The 23,471-nt window shown below is 37.8% G+C and overlaps 1 protein-coding gene across 8 annotated transcripts in view; it reads right to left on the reverse strand.

Annotated features, from left to right (window-relative positions):
• FRY (FRY microtubule binding protein) overlaps window positions 1-23,471 on the reverse strand; it is a 227,936-nt gene that overhangs the window by 42,774 nt on the left and 161,691 nt on the right. For 6 of the 8 annotated variants that reach the window (XM_069012422.1, XM_069012413.1, XM_069012360.1 and 3 more), the window contains 14 exons: window positions 23,196-23,367; window positions 21,140-21,396; window positions 20,619-20,765; window positions 17,080-17,248; window positions 16,234-16,324; window positions 13,686-13,768; window positions 10,394-10,544; window positions 9,732-9,835; window positions 7,310-7,495; window positions 5,170-5,368; window positions 4,456-4,580; window positions 3,444-3,631; window positions 2,402-2,496; window positions 109-710 (listed from right to left, as the gene is read on the reverse strand). In XM_069012422.1, the coding sequence (XP_068868523.1) occupies window positions 109-710; window positions 2,402-2,496; window positions 3,444-3,631; window positions 4,456-4,580; window positions 5,170-5,368; window positions 7,310-7,495; window positions 9,732-9,835; window positions 10,394-10,544; window positions 13,686-13,768; window positions 16,234-16,324; window positions 17,080-17,248; window positions 20,619-20,765; window positions 21,140-21,396; window positions 23,196-23,367 (2,569 nt within the window). The remainder of the gene's footprint in view (window positions 1-108; window positions 711-2,401; window positions 2,497-3,443; window positions 3,632-4,455; window positions 4,581-5,169; window positions 5,369-7,309; window positions 7,496-9,731; window positions 9,836-10,393; window positions 10,545-13,685; window positions 13,769-16,233; window positions 16,325-17,079; window positions 17,249-20,618; window positions 20,766-21,139; window positions 21,397-23,195; window positions 23,368-23,471) is intronic. The other 2 variants (XM_069012369.1, XM_069012399.1) reach the window with 1 other exon arrangement.

A 23,471-nucleotide genomic window follows, 5' to 3' on the forward strand; every position in this document is an offset into this window, starting at 1 on the left:
GAGAAAGGAAAAACGCTATTTTTGGCTTTGTTCAGAGAGCTGAATGAGGTCTGTCACCAAATGTCAATGCAACAGAAACTGAAAGAGAGGAAAGCAAAATGGTTTTACCTATAGCTTGAGAGGAATCCACCATGGATATTCGAGACACTGGTGTCAGCAAACTAAAGAGCTGGAGTGTGAGATCAGTAGTAGTAAGGGAGGTGAATCCTTTCAGGAGTAGCTGCTGAAGTCCTGAGAAATCTGCCCATTTCAGCTGCCCTTGCAGCTTCTCTAACTTCTCCCTGTTTTCAGCTTTATCTAATGGCAAATGAGCCAGAAGTTTATTCAGCAACCGCAGTGCCATTAGGTACTCAAACTCAAAATCTGATTCCATCAAAGCCACCGCAACCCAGAAGATGGTGGCCAGTAGGTTGGTTGGATTGTTAATATGGGATGGATCAGTGAGACTGTCCTTTAGAGAGGATGAACTTCTTGTTTTAGAAGACAGGCCCTGCTGCGTGCATGCTTGAATTCTGTCTAGTGTGGCACTGCGTGGTGGGTCCGAGCACTTGTCCACATCTCCAAACTTCTTGGGTACAGAGAAGCTCCTCTGGTGCCTACTTCGCTCAGCAGTGGCTGTGTTGCCACTTGCAGGATTCACATTCAGCTGCCCTGTGCTCTTCCGGTTTGCGGTCAGTTTGGTGTTTGATGTTAAATCTGGTGAAGATGAACTGAAACCAAGATATATAACATCCATCACATTGTGTGAATGCACAGCTTGAAAGGGTACACATTGGATGCAAGCTGAGTATTTATCAAACTGTAAATAAATATTTAAATGGGAAAAGCAGAACACCAAACCATCTATTGCAGCCTGCCTTTTTTTTTCTAGAAGACAGACCCAGGCCCACAGACATGACAGAAATGAGATTCACATGGCACTGCACCAAACCAGAGCAGGATAGACTACAGTCTAGACAGGCAAGAACAACAAGCGGATAAGAAATACAGAGCTGTGAAGTGACTTATGGCAATTCCCAATGGGACAGTGGCAGAACTGAAAACAACTCTGGTCTTTAAAATGCCCTCATCAAAGGAGCAAGCCCTGAACTTGGCACAGATGCAGGCAAATGCACAATTGCTTACTGGGTAATGTGAGAACCGTGGACAGAAAAAATAGCGTATCTTAAGCAGAACCACAAATATAACACATTATCCTCAAGAAACCTGTCATGTGGTTGCCCAGGCTCTGGCCAGTACAAGTCCTTCAGAAAATTTTTTGTCATTGCATTGTCCCCTGCCTGTATCTCAAGATCTCTTCAAGATGGTTTAGGGAAAGTGTAGGTATTTCAATTTCAGTGACTAATGCCTCCTCATGGACTACCACGTGATGATATTAACAATACCTATCAATTATCTGTACAGATGAACATGCTGTGTTGATACTGAAAAGTGAAGTTTGTTCTGGAGAACAGCTAATTCCTGACTCTCTGATCCCATTCCTACTTCATATACTAGGAGTCTCTACTGTCTATAGTACTTCAAGAGAATCTTATCCTAGAATCAAGTGTCAGGGTAAAATATATTGCATCCCACTGTTTTCTGGAATGTTTCTTGTTCTTTGTTCCATCTTGGTCTTTGCTGAAATGTGCACTAAAGAAAGATAAACAGCTCTTAGTTTAGAAAGTAGAAGTGTATTTACCCTGCTCTACTCTGTCCCAAAGCACTCCTTGGGTTCTGCCATGGCACAGCACCCTGCCTGCTAGCTTCAGAAATAACCACCCTGGTATTTTTGTGCTGCATGTAAAGCATGGTAACCTACAGATGTTTTAAAAAATCTATTACCTATTCTGTTGTTACTATTAGGAGTCAGATACACATCCATCTCCCTCAGTACTATCAACAGCCATGTTACAGAAGGATCCTGCGGCTTCCCTCCATGTATAAAGGTCTACTTTCAGCCAAGGTTTCATAAAGATGGTTGATACATCGAGCAAAATCCATGTCTACATGGGACAAAATTCCCCCTAGTTTTATTGAGGAGAACAAACCATGATCATTTACTTCTTGGGGAATACTTCACCTGAGAATGAAACGTTGTATGAAACCAGTATTACAAAACCCGTGTTCCTTCCCAGATACATTTTCAGGTGTATGATACAAAGGTGAAAAAATACAATATTTTTAAAGGAGGTTATATCCGAGTGGCAGCAAGGTAGAATTTACAACACGTTGTGAAGTTTTATTAGTTCCATCAACATTATTTCAACTATGGCAAAATTTGGCTGAAATGTGCTCATAGTCTGGTTCTTGGAAAATTACAAATGAGCTCAGTCTTATGAAAATTGCTTTTTCAATGCAGAACTGCACACTTAATGTCATGAAACATTAAAAAAATACAGTTAGGAGAACAGATTCTTACCGTGATAACACCGTCAAAAGATCACTGTTCTTCAAACAGTCAGACAGGTTGTCCACTGCAGCTTCCAGAGTAAGTAGTGCCTCCATTACATACCCCTATCAATGCAGGAGGTTAAGCATTTTAACAAAGACATTAAAAAAAGTAACATTTAAAAATCTTCAGTTCATAAAAGGAACAGGCACCTACTGAAAACCTATAATTTCTCCTGAAAAAACCCCAACATTCACATCAAAGCCACTGCCCTGAACATTAAAATGTCACTACAAGTGTGTTTTATTTTCTGCCTCTGAATGATCTATGAAGCTATGCAAGAAGGGCACATATCTCATCAAGGGATTGGTAATGGCACAGTGAACCTCTGACTTGCAGGTCACTGATTTAAGTTCTACACAAGCAGTTGTGACAGAGTATTACTGTCATCTTGTGGCAGTTTCATTACCTAAATAAAATATGGATGTGATGTCAGTCTATTCCTTACTGAGAGCCAGTATTTCTCTTTATTAAGTCTTGAATCTTGCAATAAATAATCTCTGATTGTAAAATTTCAGACTGTTTAGCTAAACAGAGTGAACATCATAGTGCAGTGAAAGGTCTGTATTGAGTTAAGCCAGTGTAAGCTTTGTATTATTATGGATGGTGCGGATTTCCTTATTCCTAAACGTGTTAGCACTTGAGGAATGAGATGGTGTCTACTTCATGTTGTAAGATTACATCACCAGATAGATGATGGATTCCTTAAGCCCAAATTAATGAAGCTGAAAAGGAAAAAATGGTCATCACAAAGATTTCATTTTGAGTGACAATTTTTCTATTTTCAACTAATATTTTCTAGTTTTTCTCTTTAGAGCTATGTAAGATTGTAACAGCCTGAAGAAAGCTTAGATAAGGTACATATGAACTCAGCAAACTCAGAAGTAACATTTCCTAAGGCCACATTCTACTCCTCATCGCATGACTCCACAACACCTTGTTAAAATGGTAATTTTAAATTAAGTATGCATTGAATCAACAGTTCTAAGAAGCATTATTTACACATGCATACCTGAATCTCATCTCCATGCTCTCCAATAACTTCCACCAATCTTGACAGGAGGTCAGACAACGCGTGTGCAGAAAGCGGCTGCTTTAGGGCCCTGAATATCTGGAAAGAGCGACCAGCGTAATGTCTGGAAGAGCTTGAAAGAGCTGTTTGTAAAGCAACTTCACTCAGATGCTGCTCCAAATGAAAACCTAAGCAAAAGAAAAAGATGTCAATTTTTTTTTCCCCTTTTTTACTACAGACTTTACTGTGGGTCATAAACAGGCTGAACCTACGCTGTGAGGAGGATATGCTTGTTAGTGTCTGCTGCAATCACTGTGAGAAATAGAGATGCAGAAATGTCTGTGCTTTGGAGAATCTTACATTTATTTTGCACAGAATGCAAGAAAATTAACACCAAAACAAATTTCTGAGTCTGAAATTAATAACCTGATTAAGTTTTTTACAATTCCTGGGCAAACTTTCAAGCTATCCACTGTTCTTGCTGGCAGCAATAGTAACTTCTGAAAACTCCCAAACCTAAAGCCAAGTTGAATTAGGAGTCTTTCTATTAGCTTCAGAAGGCTTTGGATAAGATCTTTAATATAAATACTGATGCTGCATTCTGCTTTGATCTTGGAAGATATTTAATTAGTGACTGTGTTGGTTTTCAAAATACAATCAGCACATTTCCTAAGTTCTAAAAACATAATAAATGAAAACTAAATTTTTATTGCCAGAAGAAATTTAACAAAGTACATTTACTTAGTAGCTGTGATGTATTTTACCAACAGGACACAGAGGAGATTTTATCTGGCAGAACCAATCAAAAGGCTTTCTACCAACAGCTTTGAAGAAATATTCAGGTCAACATTTAGCCACCGTTTAGTCTAGCATGACTGTTCTAAAGCAATTCTTTCATATGTCATACATCCTTGTTAAGACATATTTATTGTGCTTCTGCACCAAGTCATGGGATAAACATTAAGTGTGACCACAAGGGAATATTTTTTTAGTTATGAAAGGAAATATTTACCACCTGACTTGGAATCTTTAAATACAGATACAACATGGCGGAGAAAATTAGTGAGCTGTTCAGCACTCTTGGTGTTCTGATTTTTGGGGGTGATATCTTCATGGCACCAAAGTGGACCAAATGCCCTTAAAGAGATACAAAACGAAGTGCAAAAATTGAGTTATCTGAAATAAATGTAATCAGTTAAAATATATAATCTGTACAGCCACTTAGATATTTACAGGGTGATGACCTGGAAAACATGCAACTGAACAGAATTTTAAATACAAATAAAGAAATATTCCCATGCTGTATTTTAAATATAAGCTATGCTGTGTAAAGAGCAGCATAAACAAATCCCTGTTTTTCCATTTAATATTGTGCCTACAATCTGCTGGCTGTGGCTGGTAGTTAATATTAGTTTCACTATGGCCTTTCACTATGCCCTGTACAATTTATGTCTTATTTTATAATAATAAAACTGTCTTCTTCCATTAGTTCATTGCTGAACATAAAACTATAAGTCAATTAAACATTTTGTTTCTGTCAGACAAGATTTTTTTCTGTTTTTTTCTGACACTGTAGTGCTTTTAAGTACCTACCTACTACTGTACGTATCAATAAAAGAGGAATGGGAGTCTGTAATTACTATTAAAGCTCAGTCATTTTCCTTTAAGTTGCTTCATGAAAGTATGCATTTCGAGCACAAACATATCTTCTGCTTATCTGCATTACCTGGTTGTCAGGAACTCAATTAATTTGTTTGCTTTCTCATCTGATTCAGCTGCAGTGTCCATGTCCTCAACTTCTTGTGTAATCTGTGGGAGATTTCCACTGCTGCCTCCCAGACTGATACTGGAGGAGGTGGAGCTGGAGCTCAAGCCAGAGTCTGGCACTGGAGAGGACTGGTATTCCCGCAGAAAGTCAAAGCCACCTGCCAGCCAAAAGGGAGGAGATAAAGACAGAATGCACTGTTGGGCCAGCTTTGCAGATGAAAGTGTCTGCCAAGCAGCTCTTTCAGAGTCAGCAGCAAAAACCTTCCACTGGGAAATGTGGGGAAAACCTGCAGAACACAACAACCCTCAAATGCTGATGGGAGTGAAAATGGTACTTTGTTTCTAAATGTGTAGAATCCAGTATAAAATGAAAAATATCCAAGTCAAGATTTCTTTTTTTACTGCACAAGGACAACAGTACTTGGAAAACAGATATTCTAGGGCATTTTACATTTAGAAGTAGGACTTTTCGTAAAGTGAATTTAGAAGTTGGCAAAGTGCATGTGAAGTTCACTTCTCTAGGCTAGTCTGATGTGGAAAAAACTGCAGGGTGGAATTTTTAGGACAATTATGCTGTCTAATTTTACAAATGTAATGGAAATCAAGACACAAATATTTAAGGCTTCTGTTCAACACCTTTAGTAATTGTAACCACTGGACTAGTCATACAAAATATTTTCAGCATTAGGATGAAATACCTGAGTAAGAGCTCTGCTACATCAAAAACTTGCCACAGTTTCAGAGCAAAATTAGAAACTAAGACCTGTTTTCTTAAGGTTAGACTTTAGTCATGTTAGGCTGTATCTACAACAGAAAAAAATGGCCTTGTGGGAAAAATGGGAGCAGGAAAAAATCCATTGCAAATCAGAAGACTCTTAATTTAGTTGCCTGACATTATGTGGAACAAACCTGAGCTCAAGTGTTTTCAGTCAGGATTCTTTGCTACAGCTACTCATCCACACTCTCACTCTTTATATTAGCTTCTCAAAAACCAGTCCAAAATACCAAGTCTTGATAACTTCTTGAACTTCAGAGGGTCAGACTCAGGACACCAATTACATTTTTCAGATGCAATAATGAAAACACTTTTTCATTTTGGCAGAAAAGAAGTAATATAATTTTAATGTAAGAATTTTATTCTGCATTTAATAATTCATAGGTATGCACTGGAAAAGAAATCCACCCAACTCAATACAGGAAATTCATGTGAGATAATTTTTCTCAGAAGTTATTCAGAATGAAATTTCTTTGGCCAAAATAATTAATCAACCTAAAATACCTATCCCGTCTGCTCATTACTTTAAAATAATTTTGTTGTGTCTCAGAAAAAAAAATAAGTTATCAAGTACTATTCTTTATAAAGCCAAATTACTTATTACTTCCTAAGGAACCATGGAAACACCACTAATTTGAGAATCTTTACTTTTCGTTTTTCACTGTATGGTAAAGTTCTTCACCCTCTTGCAACAAATAGCCCTACATCCATAACTTTATATTGATTCTCTGATTACTTCAAAACTCAACTATACACTTGCTTTTAGTAATATTATATGACAACAGAAAATCTAACTAGCAGCTTTCTGCAAACTGTTCCCAACCCTTAAAAACAGGTAAATTGCTAAAAGTAATAGAACACTGACCTCAGCAGAGGTCTGAAGTAAGCCTCCTAAGGTAGAAACAGATTTCAGGACAGAAATGAAATGTCTCAGTGATATAAAGGAGGGTGTGTATCATGTGAAATTTAACTTAATAATGGAAAATCTGAGCTGCACATTCTTGCTGCTCTGTGTTAGAATTATTATATTCATTTCTTTTAAGGTTGAGGAATGACTGTTCTCATTTCAAGTAGCCCTGGCTCCCTGCGGGGGAATCAAGAACTTTTAGTCCTATTAATTTTAAAATGCTACATTACATATTTTGCCTTACATTAGATAACTTTCTCACTATTATGAAAAGTTATCTAATAATAAATTGCATGCATCTCTAGGGTAGTTCACATGGAATTAATATAAATGGGAACTGTTCATATTTGCCACTTTATTACTTTGATTTATCAAAACCTGACAGTATGATACAGTGTTCTTCTTTTGCTTCATTACCTGTGTAAAGATATTCAGGTAAGTATGCTGGTTGTACTGTCAGAGTCTTAGTCTCATTCATCTCTCTGGTCTGAAGAAGCACAGATGCAATGGCTTGATAGTTGTTATTGCAAGATAATGCAATCAAAAGGTGAAGCAGTAACTTTTTACTGTGTTCAAAGACCTCTGGGCGGTAATGATCAAGACCTAAAAGAAAAGGTTACAGCAATCTCTGAATATGAAGTAATAATAAACAAGGTCACATTCCAGAAATACCAAAAATTCCAAGCCAGTTCATGACAACAGCGCAAATAAACAAAAGATGGAGTATTTCCAGACACAGTCACCAGTTCTGTTACTTAAATGTATGTGTATGCTTAGTTTCCAGTCTGGGGTCTCACACAGGAGGTACAAAGACTGAGTGGCAGTACAGCTTTCTGCATTCTGTCTCACTGCAGTGTTAATTTGACAGGTCTGTAAAACCTTTAAAGATGAGGTATTCTTGATGGAGGTTGTAATTACATTGCTTACCACAGTATCTGGCTTTCGGGACAGACATCAGCTTTAGAATGAGAGCAAACTGTAAGAGGCAGATACTGATTTATTAAAAAAGGTCCTTAGAGACAAATCACTTGAAAAAGAACTTCAACTACCAGTGAGTAGCATGAGAAATTAGCCCCTAAATCAGGATGCAGAACTCAAACTGAAGGTATAGCACTGAAAGACTCTGATTTGGTTTACACTGCTGCTGTCTGTAAGATTTTAAAACAGCCTGAATAGTTCACCAATCACAAATATGGAGGAAACAGGTATTTCTGCACTCTGTTTTAGTAATCTGTTTTTGATTCTCTTTCAGTACCTTGCAGTATATTTAAACATACTTTCTTCTGTTTAGGAGTAGTTTCAGTGCTGAAAATATTAATTTTTTTCTTCTTCAACTCCTCTCTTCTCAGGATATATCCTCTTTAAAAAAGCAGCTACTTCATTACTCTGTGTGGTAGCAGCCAGTAGATCTTTCAAGTCAGGTGTTTCCTAATATACTCTATTCATGCTGGTTCTTGTTTGGCCTGCTATAATAAAGCTGCTCACACTGTCATAGTCTGAACACCGTGCCTTTGGCTCCTAAGGGCAATTCTTTGGAGGCCTTGTGACCCTTGGTCTCACTCATCTCCCAGCAGCCTCCTCTAAAGAACTGCAGCCATCCTGTCCACCTCTTTTTCAGCTTCTTAAGGTTTCTGCTCCTATTCCCCTTTCTCCATTTACTTCCACCTGCCAGGAGATAATGAACCCATCCTACCTTGTTTTAACACACATCTGAAAGGACATAAAAAATTATTTTAGTTGAAAATAAATTGTATATTGGCAACACTTGTAGCTGAAATCCTATTAAACCCCAAGGTTGTATGAAAGTATTGGCACAGCTCTGCTAACTAGGAAGTGAGAAGGACAGTTCAGTCTTTGTGCTTGTCCAGTGCAGGTGCCTTCTTGAACCTGGAAGAGTTTCAAGGAGGGTAAGCTTCTGTGACATGGACACATTTCCATGTGAAAGGAGTCTAGCTGCTCAACTCATTTCACACTGGTTGCAAAAGAGATTTTAAACTGCAGTGATTTTCATGCACTAGAGCTAGGAAGTTCAAACCAGCAGTCTGCCTGCCTGCTTCACCAACAATACTACAAACCATTCAATAGCCTATTAAACACACATACATTGCAAAATTCTTTCATTTTAATATTTTCTCACTCCTTCCAATAAATGTAAGGATACCAGCTCTTCAGCTAGCCACCATACTAGTTTCTAGTTTGCCTTTCAGTCAGATGCATCTGCCTGCTTACATTGCAACAGGACAGCAATACTTTATTTTTAACTACATTCACACCCTTGGCTAATGTGTAGCATAACTTCCTTACAACCTCACAAGAGCTCTACTGCAGAACAGAAAAATTTTCCACAGGAGGTATAACTCTAGAGAAACTGAACTTGAAGCCTGAAAGCTGTGATCTCACTTTAGTTACCACGAAACCAGTTACATTTTGCTACCAGTTACATTTAGTTTTAATTCACATAACCAAGGGATTGTCTCAAATGGTATTAATAAATTCATATTTATTCCTTATTAAAAATCTGTGATTTTGAAACCTTATTGCACAAACAAATAACTAAAGACATTTTTCTAATGGATTACTAGTATCATAACTCTGTTTCTGCATGTATTTGCATGGCTTTCTACATACCTCTCAGATTTGGGTGAAATTGGCCAAAATATTAAAAAGCTTCAAAGTTTTGAGACTAATTTACAGACTGTAACTGCCTTGGGCTTTTTCTTTTAGGGTGGGGGGAGGAAATCATAAAACACGTAAGAAACACAGTTCTACAGCTTCAGCAAAACTAAAGTAAAAGGACAAGAGTACATTTATACTTCGTTTCTTGTTCTGTTGGTCTTACCTAAAAAGAGAGCATGTAGCAATAAAGGGAGGTGAAGAGCCCAATCTTCTCTCACACTGTGATCCACTACCATCTCGGTCATGAAGATAACAGCAATATTGCACCTGGAAGTTAAACCACAGCATCAGTTTCAAACCTCTTGGACATGGGAAAGCAGAAACAGGATGCCTATTTCTGAAGAAATACACAACCTATAAATTTTCAAATTTGTAGCATTTCTTCTCAATATGATTAATGATGAAGCACTTTAGTTATAGTATCAAGTAAATAAGCACCCATTACAGGAAAAAGCCTATTATTGTCAATATAAATTATGTAAAAGAGGAATTTCAGAATATTCACAGCCTAGTTAGAATAAAAGAACAAAGTGCTAGGAATAACAGGCACAAAGGCCTGGGAAAAAGAAATTTCCCTTTTCTGTTTCAGTTGTTTCAACAGTCTTATTTTTATCAGTGATGTCCTACATTGTAAGTAGGCTTTCTGGTAGAAGTCTGGTAGAATTGTGAGCTTTAATTGCATGTTGATTTTTGCACTGGAAATCAGCAGAAACTGAATGTATGATTTTCAGATGTTCTGAGTGGTGGGACAGTTGGGTTGGTGTTGGTCAACGACTAAGAGGAAACATCTCACTGTCTGAAATGTCAGAATGAGAAACTGCTCACCTATGAAGGGGTCCCCGGGGTGTGATGGTTTCTGGGAGATAGTCCACAAGTGGTGCCCAGCATCCTCCATTGTAAGGCATGGGCAGGGGATGTGGCTGTTTGGTTTCAACAATATTCAATAACCAGCTTGTATATGGAGAAACAGGATCATCTGTGTTGAAAAGCATTCAAAAAAACTGCATAAAACTCAAGTCTGGTTACCTATTTTTGAGAAATACTAAAATAGATTTTATGCTAACGTGTGAGTTCAGCTGTTTGGAATAATGTGATAAGATGCCATGAGGTTTGCAAATTCCTGCATTCAATAACAAGTGATGCATTTTTAATCCCTCTTTCATGCTGCTGGAAATTAAAGAGATTCCAGGCAGACAGCACTGAATGGTAGGAGCAGCAGCTGAATCCCTGCTGTCACTTAGTAGCTTTGGATCCAGATCACAAAGCACCAAGCAACAGACTTTCTCTTCAAAAATGAGGGAAAAGTTCAGCCAACAAAGCTGCTGTCAGAAGCCATCTGCTGCAAGGAGCCGAGTACCAGTGACACATTCTTGCAACTCCTCACCAGTGCCCTGCTGAGCGACGCTACAAAGGCAGAAGTTAAATGTCCTGAATTAGCAAGGAGGCATAAGGAATGCAAAAAACATCTTCAGGGTAATTTTCTTTCAACAGGGATGAATTATATCTTGAATTTCTCAAAGATGTATTTCACTTTGCTTTAGTATGACAGCTGCTGTTTGTTAATGAGCATTAGGGTTTTTTTCTTCCACCTGTTTATCTGCAGTGACGTGGGTCAAGTAAGTTATTTCCACCACTTTCTGTCTTGTCTCAGCTGCACAGTTTCGTTCATCTCTCCTGTATTTTGTTCCCTCTCATTCCACTTGATTTTCCCACTGGTCAGTTTTTATTTCTGAGGTCTGGTAGTCTGTGATACACTGCCATGGAAAGTATCCTTTCCAGGTCTGTTTTTGACGTACATTCAAACATTGCCCTTTATGAATTTTTAATGAGTGTTATTTTTTGTTCTGTTCCTTCTTTTTGTCTTTTTGTTTGTTTGTTTGTTTTGTTTTGTTATGCTTTTGTATTTTAGGTAAGCTTGAAAGTCTCAGCACTTTCCTTTTTTTTTTTTTTAACAGCATGTATCTGATGCTTTATCAAAACTGTTTTGATGCCTACAAAAGTATCAGAGCTGGATTTTTTTAGTGAACATCACCACTTTGTTCAGATTTCCAGATCTTCAGGAGACCTGCAATGCAGTAGCTGTTCCTCCAATTATTTCTAGATTGCCAACTTTATAACTTCCATTCTTAAGTGCTGGTCTTTTGAGGAACACTTTATATCTTTATGATTTAGACCTCTACTTAGATTCTCTGGAGGATGGTTAATTAGTTACAGATAAAGAAGAATAAACTGACTTAATAATGTAGCAAATTATGGCATTTTCACATATTCTTCTAAGAATTAACCAGATAATGTTTGCCAGATGCTTTTCACAGACAAAGCACTGCACAGCAACTACTTATTTCTACCAGTTTAAGTGTTTCACAGAAAAGTGCTTCATGAAGTTAACACCAAGACCTAAATCCTCACTTCTGTTTTTACAGGTTTATGTGCAGACTGAAAAAAAAAAGAAAAGAAGCACCTTGAAGATGCATACAATCCTTGCCTGAACAAAAGAGTTTCTGTGCTGCAGAGCTGTGTTCCCTATCTATATCCTCAGCAATACATGAATGTTCAAGTAGACTGGAAAGAGAGGAGAAGCCATACCCCCAAAACCTTCACAGCCTGGGCTGGCTGGCTGAGGGACAAAGTTGCGCTTTCTTAATGGAAGTTGCATTGTGTTTCTTGTAGAATGACGAGAGGTAGAAGAATTACTTTTTCTTATTAGAATTCTACATAAACGTCAGTAGCTAAGTAAAATACTTTTCCTTCTAGGTATTCACATATTTGCTAAAGGAACCCCTGTGAAGAGCACACTTTGCATAAATATTCACAGTACTACAAAGCTTGCAGGAACAGGCAGGAAAAAACATTTGGGCACTGGCTGGAGGAGACATTCCAAAAGAGCAAAGAAAATTTCAGTATTTTTTAACCTTTTATCACTCTAAGATCTTGTCAAAACCAGATATTTGTGAAGGCTGTTCTGATAATATAAACATTTTTCTGTCTTGAAAGATTGTTCATGCAGATCAGATTAGCACCAGCGCTTCAATTAACTTCTGGTGAAGCATTTGAAGTAGATGCAGCACTAGAAAGCCAAAAAAAATCCAAGACAAATGTACTGAACCCCACTGAGTTTAAGATGTTGCACACTTTTTAATGTATTTCAACACTGGAGTTTGTACATACACAATATTTTATCAGTACTGTGCTTCATAATTATGAATAATAGTTGTTGGGGTACATTAAATTATCCTATTGTAACATATTTTACAGTCTGTGTATTTTGCATAAGAGTATTGCCAAAAATTACTTGGATTAAGAAAAACATAAAATCTTTACTTTTAGTGTCAAAATACTGTTCCAAAATGGTGTCTGTAATACCAAACCAAGACATTATGGGCTATATTGTACTTGACGTGGCTTTAATAAACCAGAGATGAAAGTCAATAACAAGATCTTGCCTCTTTTACATTTGGTTAGGGCCTAGCCAAAATATGTAAATTGTCTCCCAGAAATAATGTCAAACCATCCAACTCCTCAGTTTTGCACTATTGTTCAATAGTGAACATTGGTTTTCTTTGGAATCTCTGGAGAGAGCACCAGGTGTCCATTTACAGCCCATTTAGCAGTAATACAGAAAGACCAAGAAGCATGCTCAGGAGCCCCATCTCCCCTCTAATACACGTTTGCACAGTGCAGCCAGAAACTGGTTGCAGAGAGCAGATAAAAGCTAAAGAGGAGATAAGATCTCATATTTGGAAACTCCTCAACCTCTTTTCATGCTCATACAACAGCACTTGATCTGGAGGGATATACTGCCAAATGGCACAAGCTCTAATGCTCTTAGAAGTCTTTTGCCTTGCCATGTATGGAAGGCCCAATATGTTACTCTCTGGAGGATTCTCTGCTGCTGCTTTCTGTGAAGTTCTCTGGCCTTCGAATGCATTTGACTGAACCCAGATTAAACAAAGTAAGTTAATTAAATGAGGTATGAAGGTAAAATAAGGACACTCCCTGAATGGTGATGCTACATTACTGTTTATACAGAACTTAAACAGAGAGGCTCTGATGGTCATTAGAATGTTTTCCTCTCCAACCAAAACACCAGATATTTCACTAATTGAAGAGAACTTACTTTTGTCATCATCGTAGGACCCTCCAGAGCTATTACTGTAGCGCGATTCTAGTCGGGTATGTGCTCTGATGACATTACTGAACCTTCAAATACAAGAAAAAAATCTTCGTTAAAAACACAGACTGACATTAAACATCTGGACTTAATGTTCACCCTAAAAAAAAAACCAACCAGCATTTCCTTAAGCATGCACTTTCACACAGGAGTAGACAGCAATTGAATGTAATGCTGATCCTTGCCACAAAATGTTTTTGCAGCCCAGTTTATGAGAAGTTCTAACAGTGTGCTCCTGTGTCACAAGCTTTTAAAATTTAGCAAAGGGAAACTCTTATGCTGCAAACGTGTGATTTTTTTGAAGCACGAAACTGCTAAGCATGAACTGAGATATAAACTGTTCATAGCTGGTATTTGTCACAGATCATGTTCATGGGTAAAATCCTGCCAACTTGATACAGCAGTTAAAGCATGGTGCTAATAATGCCAAGGCTGTGGGTTCGATCCCCATTTGGGCCATTCACTTCAGAGTTGGACTCCATGATCCTTGTGGGTCTCTCCCAGCTCAGAATATTCTGTGATTCTGTGACTGACTGGCCTGCACAGGAACCAAGCAGGATGAACTACAGCAGATCGTCCTTCAAGAGGAGAGTCCAGCAAATGCCAGAGCAGACCGAATAGAGAAGTTAAGGGATATGAGAGCCAGAGAAAACTGCTCACAGCTGTCCTCAAATCTGCCAAAGATTCATGCTAAGCTAACTTTTCCTGGTGATCTCCTTTGACTTCCTCCAGCTTGTATTCTCAGAGTAATCGGGCCTGAACTGGAATGAGAGGAGCCACACTGACAGCTCACACACTAGTGATGATCTAAAACCATTGCCATTCTGGCAAAACTAGGAAACTAATTACAAATAACCATGTATCAAACAAGACAAGACTGAAAATTTTATAGAAAAAATTCAATTCAATTTCTTACTAATGTTCATACACCTTAGCACAGGATATTTCACTATACAACCATATTACACTGTCTCCAAAGCATGTGTGTCCCATAAGGGCGCAATAAATCTCTTGTGCAGTTGACATAAAGGCATCATGAGCCATCCAATACATGGTATTCTATCTATGACCTTCATTATTTCGTATGCCTTGACACATGAAGTCAATATTAATGGACATTCTAAGGTTGACACACTGGTTTTGAAGTGCAGATGCACTTACAGTCAGCTTTGGTAACATAAATGCCAGCACTGAATTCAGGCAAATTATTTTCCATTCTTTTCTGAGGTGTCTTTCAGCAGGAACCTGAATACCAATATCAGAACTTTGTCATTTTCCTTTCATTTTTATCATAAAGTCTCTGGCAGATCTGAATGCTAAAAACCTTTCTGGAGTCACATTTAAAACTTACAAGAAGTAAGAAGAAATCCCAACCTAAAGTACTACAGGAGATGTTTGCTCAACTTGGCTGTGAATCAACTGAATAAAAATCTATCTTAAAACTATACAGTCATAAACATTTATGTAAAGAATGATAAAATAATTCAGAGGAAAAAATAACTTTATTATCTTTTAAAGTACATTTCTAGCGCATATACTGAAAAACTTCACTTAGAGTCAAATCTGTTTTACTACCAATTTGAAACCTTACTTAGCACTGAGTGACTTTTTTTACTTGCATTTAAATTAGCAGACACATATAAATAACCTGACAAAATACTACTAATGTTTATAACATGTAGCAGGCAAGTAATTCAAAAGGTTCTGAAAGGTTTGCTCACATAATTTTCTCTGTACCTCTAAGCTCTGAAACTTAGGGAAGGTGGGTTGGACTACTGAAGTGATACTAGTGACTATAAGCAACTAATGTAATACTAATACACTTACTGACAAATGCTATTATAAATTGTCCAAAGTTCTCTTGCAAAACTAAGAGTGTTTCTGTGAGAGAAACAATCTGTATGTCTGTGCTTTAGGATCTGATGGCCTTTAGGCTTTGGATTTATTCATTTGTCATTTGTCAGTATGTACCATAAGTAGCAAAAGTCTAAACTGAATATATGATTTATAAGCAAGACATTTTCCATAGCTGTCCCCTATAAGACATTTCATGCAAAGGAGGTGTCTTTGCAATCACTGACATAATCACCAACACAGTCTGCAAACCAAATTTTACACACTGTCCATGAAATCAAATGGTGTGATCAAATTTGATTTTTCGTAAAGATTTTAGTAGTTATTATTTGGTGCACATTCCTGTTTATTTCTTTCACCTTTGTGGACAGTTCCTATAAAACCATGACCTACTTAGCACAATTCATTCAACGTAAGTTTAACAGTTGTTCCTTTACAATGTAGTTTCAAACAAGAGTTGGGAACTAGAATCATGAGAATAGCTTTTTTTAAAAAGAATTATACATACTGGGATAACCCCACTAAGGAACAGTCTGAGCACCAGAGTTCCTCACAATACAATTCAGAACTTTGTCCAACATCTCACCCTTAGCCTAGGAAAACATGCGCACTTTGGAGGAAAAAATCCCAAGCCACAAACCTTTCGTCAGTCTCTTTCACCACTCTGTTCTCCTCTGCATCAGGAAAACTATCTTGGCCAGCTACAACAGTGTTACTGCTGGAGGTGGTTCCTGTATATGAGAAGTGAATAAGAACACCTGTTACATGCAGCAGACACCATCTGCAAAGCAATAAAAGCCCATAACTTAAAGGGTTTTTTAGCAGCTATACTCAAAGTGACCATCCTGCAAGTACTTGCACATATGAATGAATGAACAGTCACTTCCACAGACCAGGACCTGCTTCCATGGCTGGATGGTGTAAAGTTCACATGCTTTGACAAGTAGATTAACAGAATGATAGTCTTCTATTCCTTAAACTAAGATCATGCTCAAGTGACATAGCCTATTGTTTTTCAAGGATTTGGCAAAACATTTACAAGGTTAAATGTGGGGTTGGTTCTTAAGCATATTTGACTACTGCAGCTTGGAAATAGCATTAGGCCTTTCAAAACAGAACTGCCACACCACTGAGGCTCTCAATTTTCAGGAAACTCTGCTTGAGATCACCGCATAGATGATAATTTCTTGTTCTAAGTAAAAGAACCACTAGAGAGTGGAGTTTTCTGAAGAGTGGAAGAATTCTGAACAGCATCAAATATTGGTAATATGCTATTAAAATAGTTAAGATAATTAAGCGTATGTTAACAAAGCATATACACCATTAGGAATTAAAAAGAACTGTAATTTAGACATGCAACAAGGCCCTGAAACTTGTACTTTATGTACACAGGTCCGAATGGATGGAAAAGTAAGAGATTGTTTTTTTACAAAGAGATGAAGACTCAAAAGAGCAGGAGAGCATAACAAAAACATTCAGGCCATACCAGAAGCTGCAGCTGAGGCTTTGTTACTGGCAGCAAAGCGGTAAAATGGAGGATTATCGCAGTGTTGGACTATGGGGTTCACTGGGTCGGTTTGCTGCAGCTCAAAAAGAAGTTCTTCCATTGTCTGAATAGTGTTATTGCGACATAGATATATTGCAACCTTCTTTATCTGTGGAAGAAAATAACAGTTGTTAAACTCTGAACAATATGAATTTCCAGAGAAATCAATGAATGTTACACTGCAGTACTGAAATGATCGAGGATGCGAGTGTTGCTCCTGGGCAGACACCACAACCACGTACAGTTCATACAGAAATAAAACTTCTCACTTTGACATCAAGATCATTTCCCCAGCAGAGTGAATCTATGATTTAATTACTTCAAGGTTTTTGCTTACTATTCAAAATGAACTGTTTAGGTATATAACTACATATATATCATACACATCTACAAAACTGTAGCTGTGGCCACAAAGATTAAGCCAGGCTCTGAGCTGCTACTTACATCTGTAGGCAAAGTAATAGCAAATTGAAGAAAGACAGAGCAATTATGTATACAGACTTCATGTATCCTGATTTGAAAAATCTGAGAGTATCATTTATAGAAATGTTGGAAATTTCTATCAATCTTTTAACAAGACCTCAAGCCTGCACTGCAGCAATGAGGACTGTTGAGATACTGAGACTGAATTAGGCTGAATTCTTGAGGAAAAAACCCCTGATCACTATTAAAAGAGACTCTCTCCAGCTCAGAAACACTTGATTCATAAACTGCTGGAACTGGGAGACCATATGGGGATGTATCTCTTCGTGCTTGCCTGCTTGTTTTTAAAGATGTCCCTAAACAGATGCTTATGGGGAGCTAATATATTACACTGAACTGTCTGTTGGCCTCACCGAGTATTGCTGTTCTTATACTCCCATTAAAATAACTTCCTTACTGCTTCTCTTTCCCCTCTTTTTTTCTTTTTGCATAGAGAAAATGCACATATGCAAAGTCTCTTTTACTCTACTGTGCTAAAAATTTCCCAGGGACTTTCCAGATACAAATCCATCTCCTTCCTGAGGCTCCTTTCTGGTTGGGCTCACAGTGCCACTTTCAGCATCTCTCACCCCTGAAGGGGTCACGTCCCCAATACTAAGTCTTTGCTGAAGAGGTTTCTGAACTGTAAATATTCTAAGAAATCTTTCAGTACATAATGTGGAAGAACGGACAGCTCAGCAATTTGTACTGGGGCACTGGGAAAAAATGCTTAAAGGAAACATAAGAGACAAAGCAATTAATCTAGATGATGAAAAACCGTTTAAAAAATGAGTCAGGCATGCTTTTGGCTTGGACCCACACAGGGAGAACAGATGGCTGAAGGTACAAAGCAGCTGGTGACTGCCTCGGGGGCACAGGGGCTCCTAAAGGAGATGGGCAAACTGGCAATCTTGCAACTCTGTGGTCTTTTAAGCCCAGGTGACCTGGAACAGTGCTGATAAACTGTCCAAATGATCTTTGTTTGCTAACCTGTATCTGTTATCTACATGATAATGGAAGACACATGTTTATGGTATCAGCAGTCTTGTGTAGTTAACAGTTAGGTAGGATTTCCTATCTGTAAACTCCAGGGCACTAGCAAAACACTGAGCAGATGCATGTGATAAGACCAGTGCATTTTCCTACTCCAGACAAAGCTATCAGTGAAGGGGTGACTCATAAGCACAGTCAGGTTTCCTACAGAAGCTAAAAACTTTTAAAGATTTTGCAAAATCCGAAAATCAGACTTTTAACTCAACATTACAAAACACAGATTAACTGGGTGGTAGAAAACGCGGGAACCTTGTCAGCTGCTGCCACCACCAGCCCCTGGAAGTCTGGGAGGGAGACCAAAAAAGGCAAACATGCAAAATAGGAGATGCTGAGCAGATGAAGCTGGAGATGTTAGAACAGATTGCTCTCTTCGTGGAGTAAAAGGACTGTACTGTCCTAGAAGAGGACAGGGCTGTGAAATCCAAGGCTTTGGGGCAAAGAAAGAATTTGAAGAAAGCAGTGCTCTGGGTAGGAGGGAGTTTGAGGAAAGGCTGCTCAGAGCTGTGGAATGGTAACAGATTTGGAGAAAGGAGGTGCTGAAAGCTTTGGGTTGGCAAGTATCAGGATGGAGGATAAGGTATGTGAGGAGCTCCTGGGCAAGAGGTGACAGGGTTATTTTCCAGTCAGGTTGGATTTAGGAGTCAGACATGTCCTCAGCACAGGACTACTACTTCCTCTCAGAAAACTGCCCCTGCTCCTTTTGTAAGCTGTCAGAAATGAGGGCAACAGCCCTCATTTTGTGTCTTATCTCTAACAAGTGATTTTCACTTGTTCTCTGCCAACACAGCTTCTCCTGATGGAGACCCCTTTTGGGCATAATCCCAAGTCTGTCATAGATTGTAGGATGAGTCAGGTTGGAAAGAACTGGGGAAGTCTCTCATCTAACCTCCTGCTCAAAGCATAGTCAGCACTGAATAGAAAGCCTCTGTCACACTTGAGGGAAAGGTCTTACTTCAGATCAACCCCTTTGTCTTCCTCTCATAAAACCCTTGAGCTTGTTCTTACATCAACTCCACTTCCAAATTTTTCCTCTTTTGACTAGTTAGACATATATATACACTGATTTGAGAATATAGAACAGTAAACCTACAATAAAAGGAAACAAACAGGATGACTATGGTATGATAACATTTTGAAGATTTTTATGGGCTTCTTTATTTTTCTTTATTCTAATATGCATAACAGTCATCATAAACACTTTGGGCAAACTATTACTTCAGCAACTGTAAATGAAGAATGTTTATGAGGCTTTTTAGATAAATTTCATCACAGTAATAGTAATTTCAAATGTATTTCAGGGAAATCAGTGGAAAGAGGCTAACTAATAAAACAACATATTGTAATTGTGCTGGAAAATTCTCTAAATTTAGATTCTGTTTCACTCACCAACTGAGCAATAAGGAACATGGGAATAGAACTAGCCTGCTTTTCTCAGGCAGCCCTGATTTTATTTTAGCTTGAATAATAACAATATCCAGAACATTGCAGCAACCTTTAGATAATTTATGACAGTCGTGTAGAGGCAGAAGTTGATACGGTAAGGAGCTTATAAAGGTTAACTATCTTCTGTCTCTTGAGATGTCCCACAGAAAGCTCTAGTCTGCTAAAAGAGAAGAGAATATAGCATTTTCTGGCAATTAATGCCCAGTCTCTGTTGCTGTCCCTGTACACAGACATGCAAAGTTTCTCTTTGCTTGAGAGAAGCCCATCTCCTACTTGCAATGGGGTGTGCTCCGCTAGTGGAAACTAAGATTTGAACTACTCAATTCCTTTCTTTAAATTTCAGTTTCCTGGCACTTTTATTCCTGCCATTTAATTTTGTACAGTGTGTTAGGGAATATGTTAGTATTTCTTAGGGTATATGTTGGTTTTGATACAGAAATTAATTTTCTGCAGGTGATAGCTGTTTTCCTCACTAAAACCTATGTTATCAGCAGTAAATAAAATAAAGTGCAAAGACTTACATAGGGTAAAAGGATGGTATCACTGCTAACACCACACAAACTAATGAGGAACTGCAGTGTTATCCTAAGGTTGTTACTCCATTTTTCATTGTTGGCCAAAGCATTCCAGACATTTTCCATCTCTGGTCCAGGAATTTCATCTCCATACTGCAAAGAATCATAGGCATACATTCCTTGAAATATACAGACTTCCAAACTAAAGCATGTTCTTTTAGAGCATTTTCTCATGCAAAAAAACCAGTGAAATGCTGTAAAATGTTATAAACCAGTATTTTTAAAAGCTGCCTGACAGACTTCAGAGCATAAACTATATTTAAAACTATTTAGGTTCTGATCCACAGAAGGACTTAAATCATATGAGAAAACAAATACTCTTGAGGACTGTGAATTCAAAAAGTAATCCTAAAATCAAGTGGGTTTTGTCTGGTTGGTAGAGACTGTTCCAGTGTAACATTTCTGGTACTGGAGGGAAGAAACAAAAGTTTTACAGGTTAGTTTCTTTGTTTGATTTGCTTTTATACCTTGGCTGTCATATACATGAGATTGTTAAGAACCAGGGAGGTGGCCTCAGGTGAGCCCCAGCCATTGCCTTTTAGTCCACTTGTAACTGCTATTTCCCCATCCTTGTCCTTCAGTTCATCTTCTGGCGTGGTAGGGCTTGACCCAGGGAGGAGCAGTCTGTTGTCTACCAGTTCAATATTATGAAGCCATGGTAGCAGATAGGTAAGCATAATCTGTCTTCCATTTGGATGTGTTGTTGGAAATCGCTGGCTTACCTCTAAAATAGTAAGAGTTGAAAAGGACAACATATTAACTTATGATGGAAACCCTAAATACACTGTTTAAATCATATTTCTGATGTTTGTTAGACTACCTGATGGTTTTCACCTTGCACACAAGCATACAAAAACAAGTTCTTGAGCTTCCTGAAGAGAAACACTCAATGTTCAATAATAGCCAGCAATGGGTCTGCCTTCTGTCTAACAGTCTGGGCTTAGAAAGAGAAAGTCACCCCTTGTTACTGTGCCATGTTATACGTTAAGTGGAAGCCAATAAAGAGGAAAAAGGATAATTCAGCTACTAGTAGTTACCCTAGAATTCCAAGAGCTTCTGGAGAACATACAAAAGTGATCTGCAGAATTACAAATGCCCCACTGGCCTCCAGGTTTCTAAGCTATAGTTTAAATAATAAAGCACTTATTATACTGAGTTTAGAGAAAAAATCTTGCATATATTGGGATCCTATTTCCTGTGGGGAGGCCTATAAAGTTCATAGTTGGCTGTCAGTTCAGGACTGCTTGTATACAGCACTTTATATAATTTATAAAAAAAGAACTGGCACTGTAAGGCAAAGGGATTTGGAAAATCTGGGATAAGAAATATAGCTTCCTGCCAAAGTGAACCACATTATCTCACATTACTAGAAATCATCTGTAAAATCAGTAGAGCAAACAATTCCTATCTTTACTTGCTGCCTGGTTTTTAAAAATCGTGAAGACAAACACTGTTTTCTCCTCCTTATGATTCTACATGTACAGAAAGGATCTCTCACTTGGACTGTAATATCCTGTATATCTGAGGTATTTTTAATGACACAGTCATTACAGTAACATGAGTAGATGATACCAGTAATAATGAACAGCATTTGCTTAATGATAAACGAGCCATCGGAAGTTCCCTACACCAGTTATTTATAACTCATGGTATCTTGGGCACAGAGAAATGTAAGGATGATGTATTGTTCCTTTACTCTCCCTCCAGCCACTGCAGACTGAGTAAAAACAACAGAAAGGGATTTTAAGAGCCAGTAAAAGTTCCCACGATTACAGACATTTGAATTCTGTTATTTAAAAACTAGAGAGACACATAAGATTAATTAAAACAGACAGATATGTCTGAAAACACCATTGTTCCCAGGAAAGGTCTCAGAGTGGGCGTATTCTGAATTGTGCTCCTGCAGGTCTCATTCCTTAAAATTTTTCTCAGTAATCCTGAAAATATGTATTTCTGATAAAATTGAAAAATGCTGCAACATGCAGATGTGGCAAATAACAGAAGAGATAGTAATAATAATAATAATAATAATAATAATAATAATAATAATAATAATAATAATAATAATAGAGATCACTCAGAGTGATTTGTATCACTGGTAGAACTGGACAGAGACAATCAATCTGCCCAAAGTTTATAAATACCCAATCTGCCCAAATGTTTATAAAAAATTAAGAAATATATTCTCACAAGTATGATCTATATAAATGTATGAGTAAGAAGAATCACATGAGAACCCATCATAGCCGAGTTTGCCAATGTCATTTTAACTCATTCAGGGCACTTGTAATTTCAAAGTTACCATAAGATCACCTAAGTGGCACAGAGTCCCCAAAGAAGGTTTGTTTCTGTACTTTGTGTGAGTACCTCTAGGAAACACATACTGGATTCCTAAATCTGATTTGATCTGAACCAGAATAAAAACAGGTCAAGCTAAATTTATAAACAGAACTGTGGTTCAAAATGGTAGCAGTCTAGCATTTGTACAAAAATGTAAAGGAGATAATAAATAAATATAGGTACCTGAAAAAAGTGGAAGGGTAAGTTCAGGATACATCCTTGCTAGCTCATATGAAAGAAGGGCAAGTGAGACACTGTAAAGAGGTGGCAATGGACCATGTGTCCCATACAAGATACTGCCTGGTCTTTGCTCAGCTACCTTTTTTGAATAAACGAAAAGCTTTGATTCAAGGATCTATAAAAGACAAAAAAAAAAAAAAAGGAATGAGACAATAAAAATTCATTAATTCAGGAAATAACAGCATTTCAAGTTTAGCTATCAGAGAATGCTCTACCTGT

The sequence above is a fragment of the Aphelocoma coerulescens genome, chromosome 1, assembly GCF_041296385.1.
Source record: "Aphelocoma coerulescens isolate FSJ_1873_10779 chromosome 1, UR_Acoe_1.0, whole genome shotgun sequence".
Lineage (NCBI taxonomy): Eukaryota > Metazoa > Chordata > Aves > Passeriformes > Corvidae > Aphelocoma > Aphelocoma coerulescens.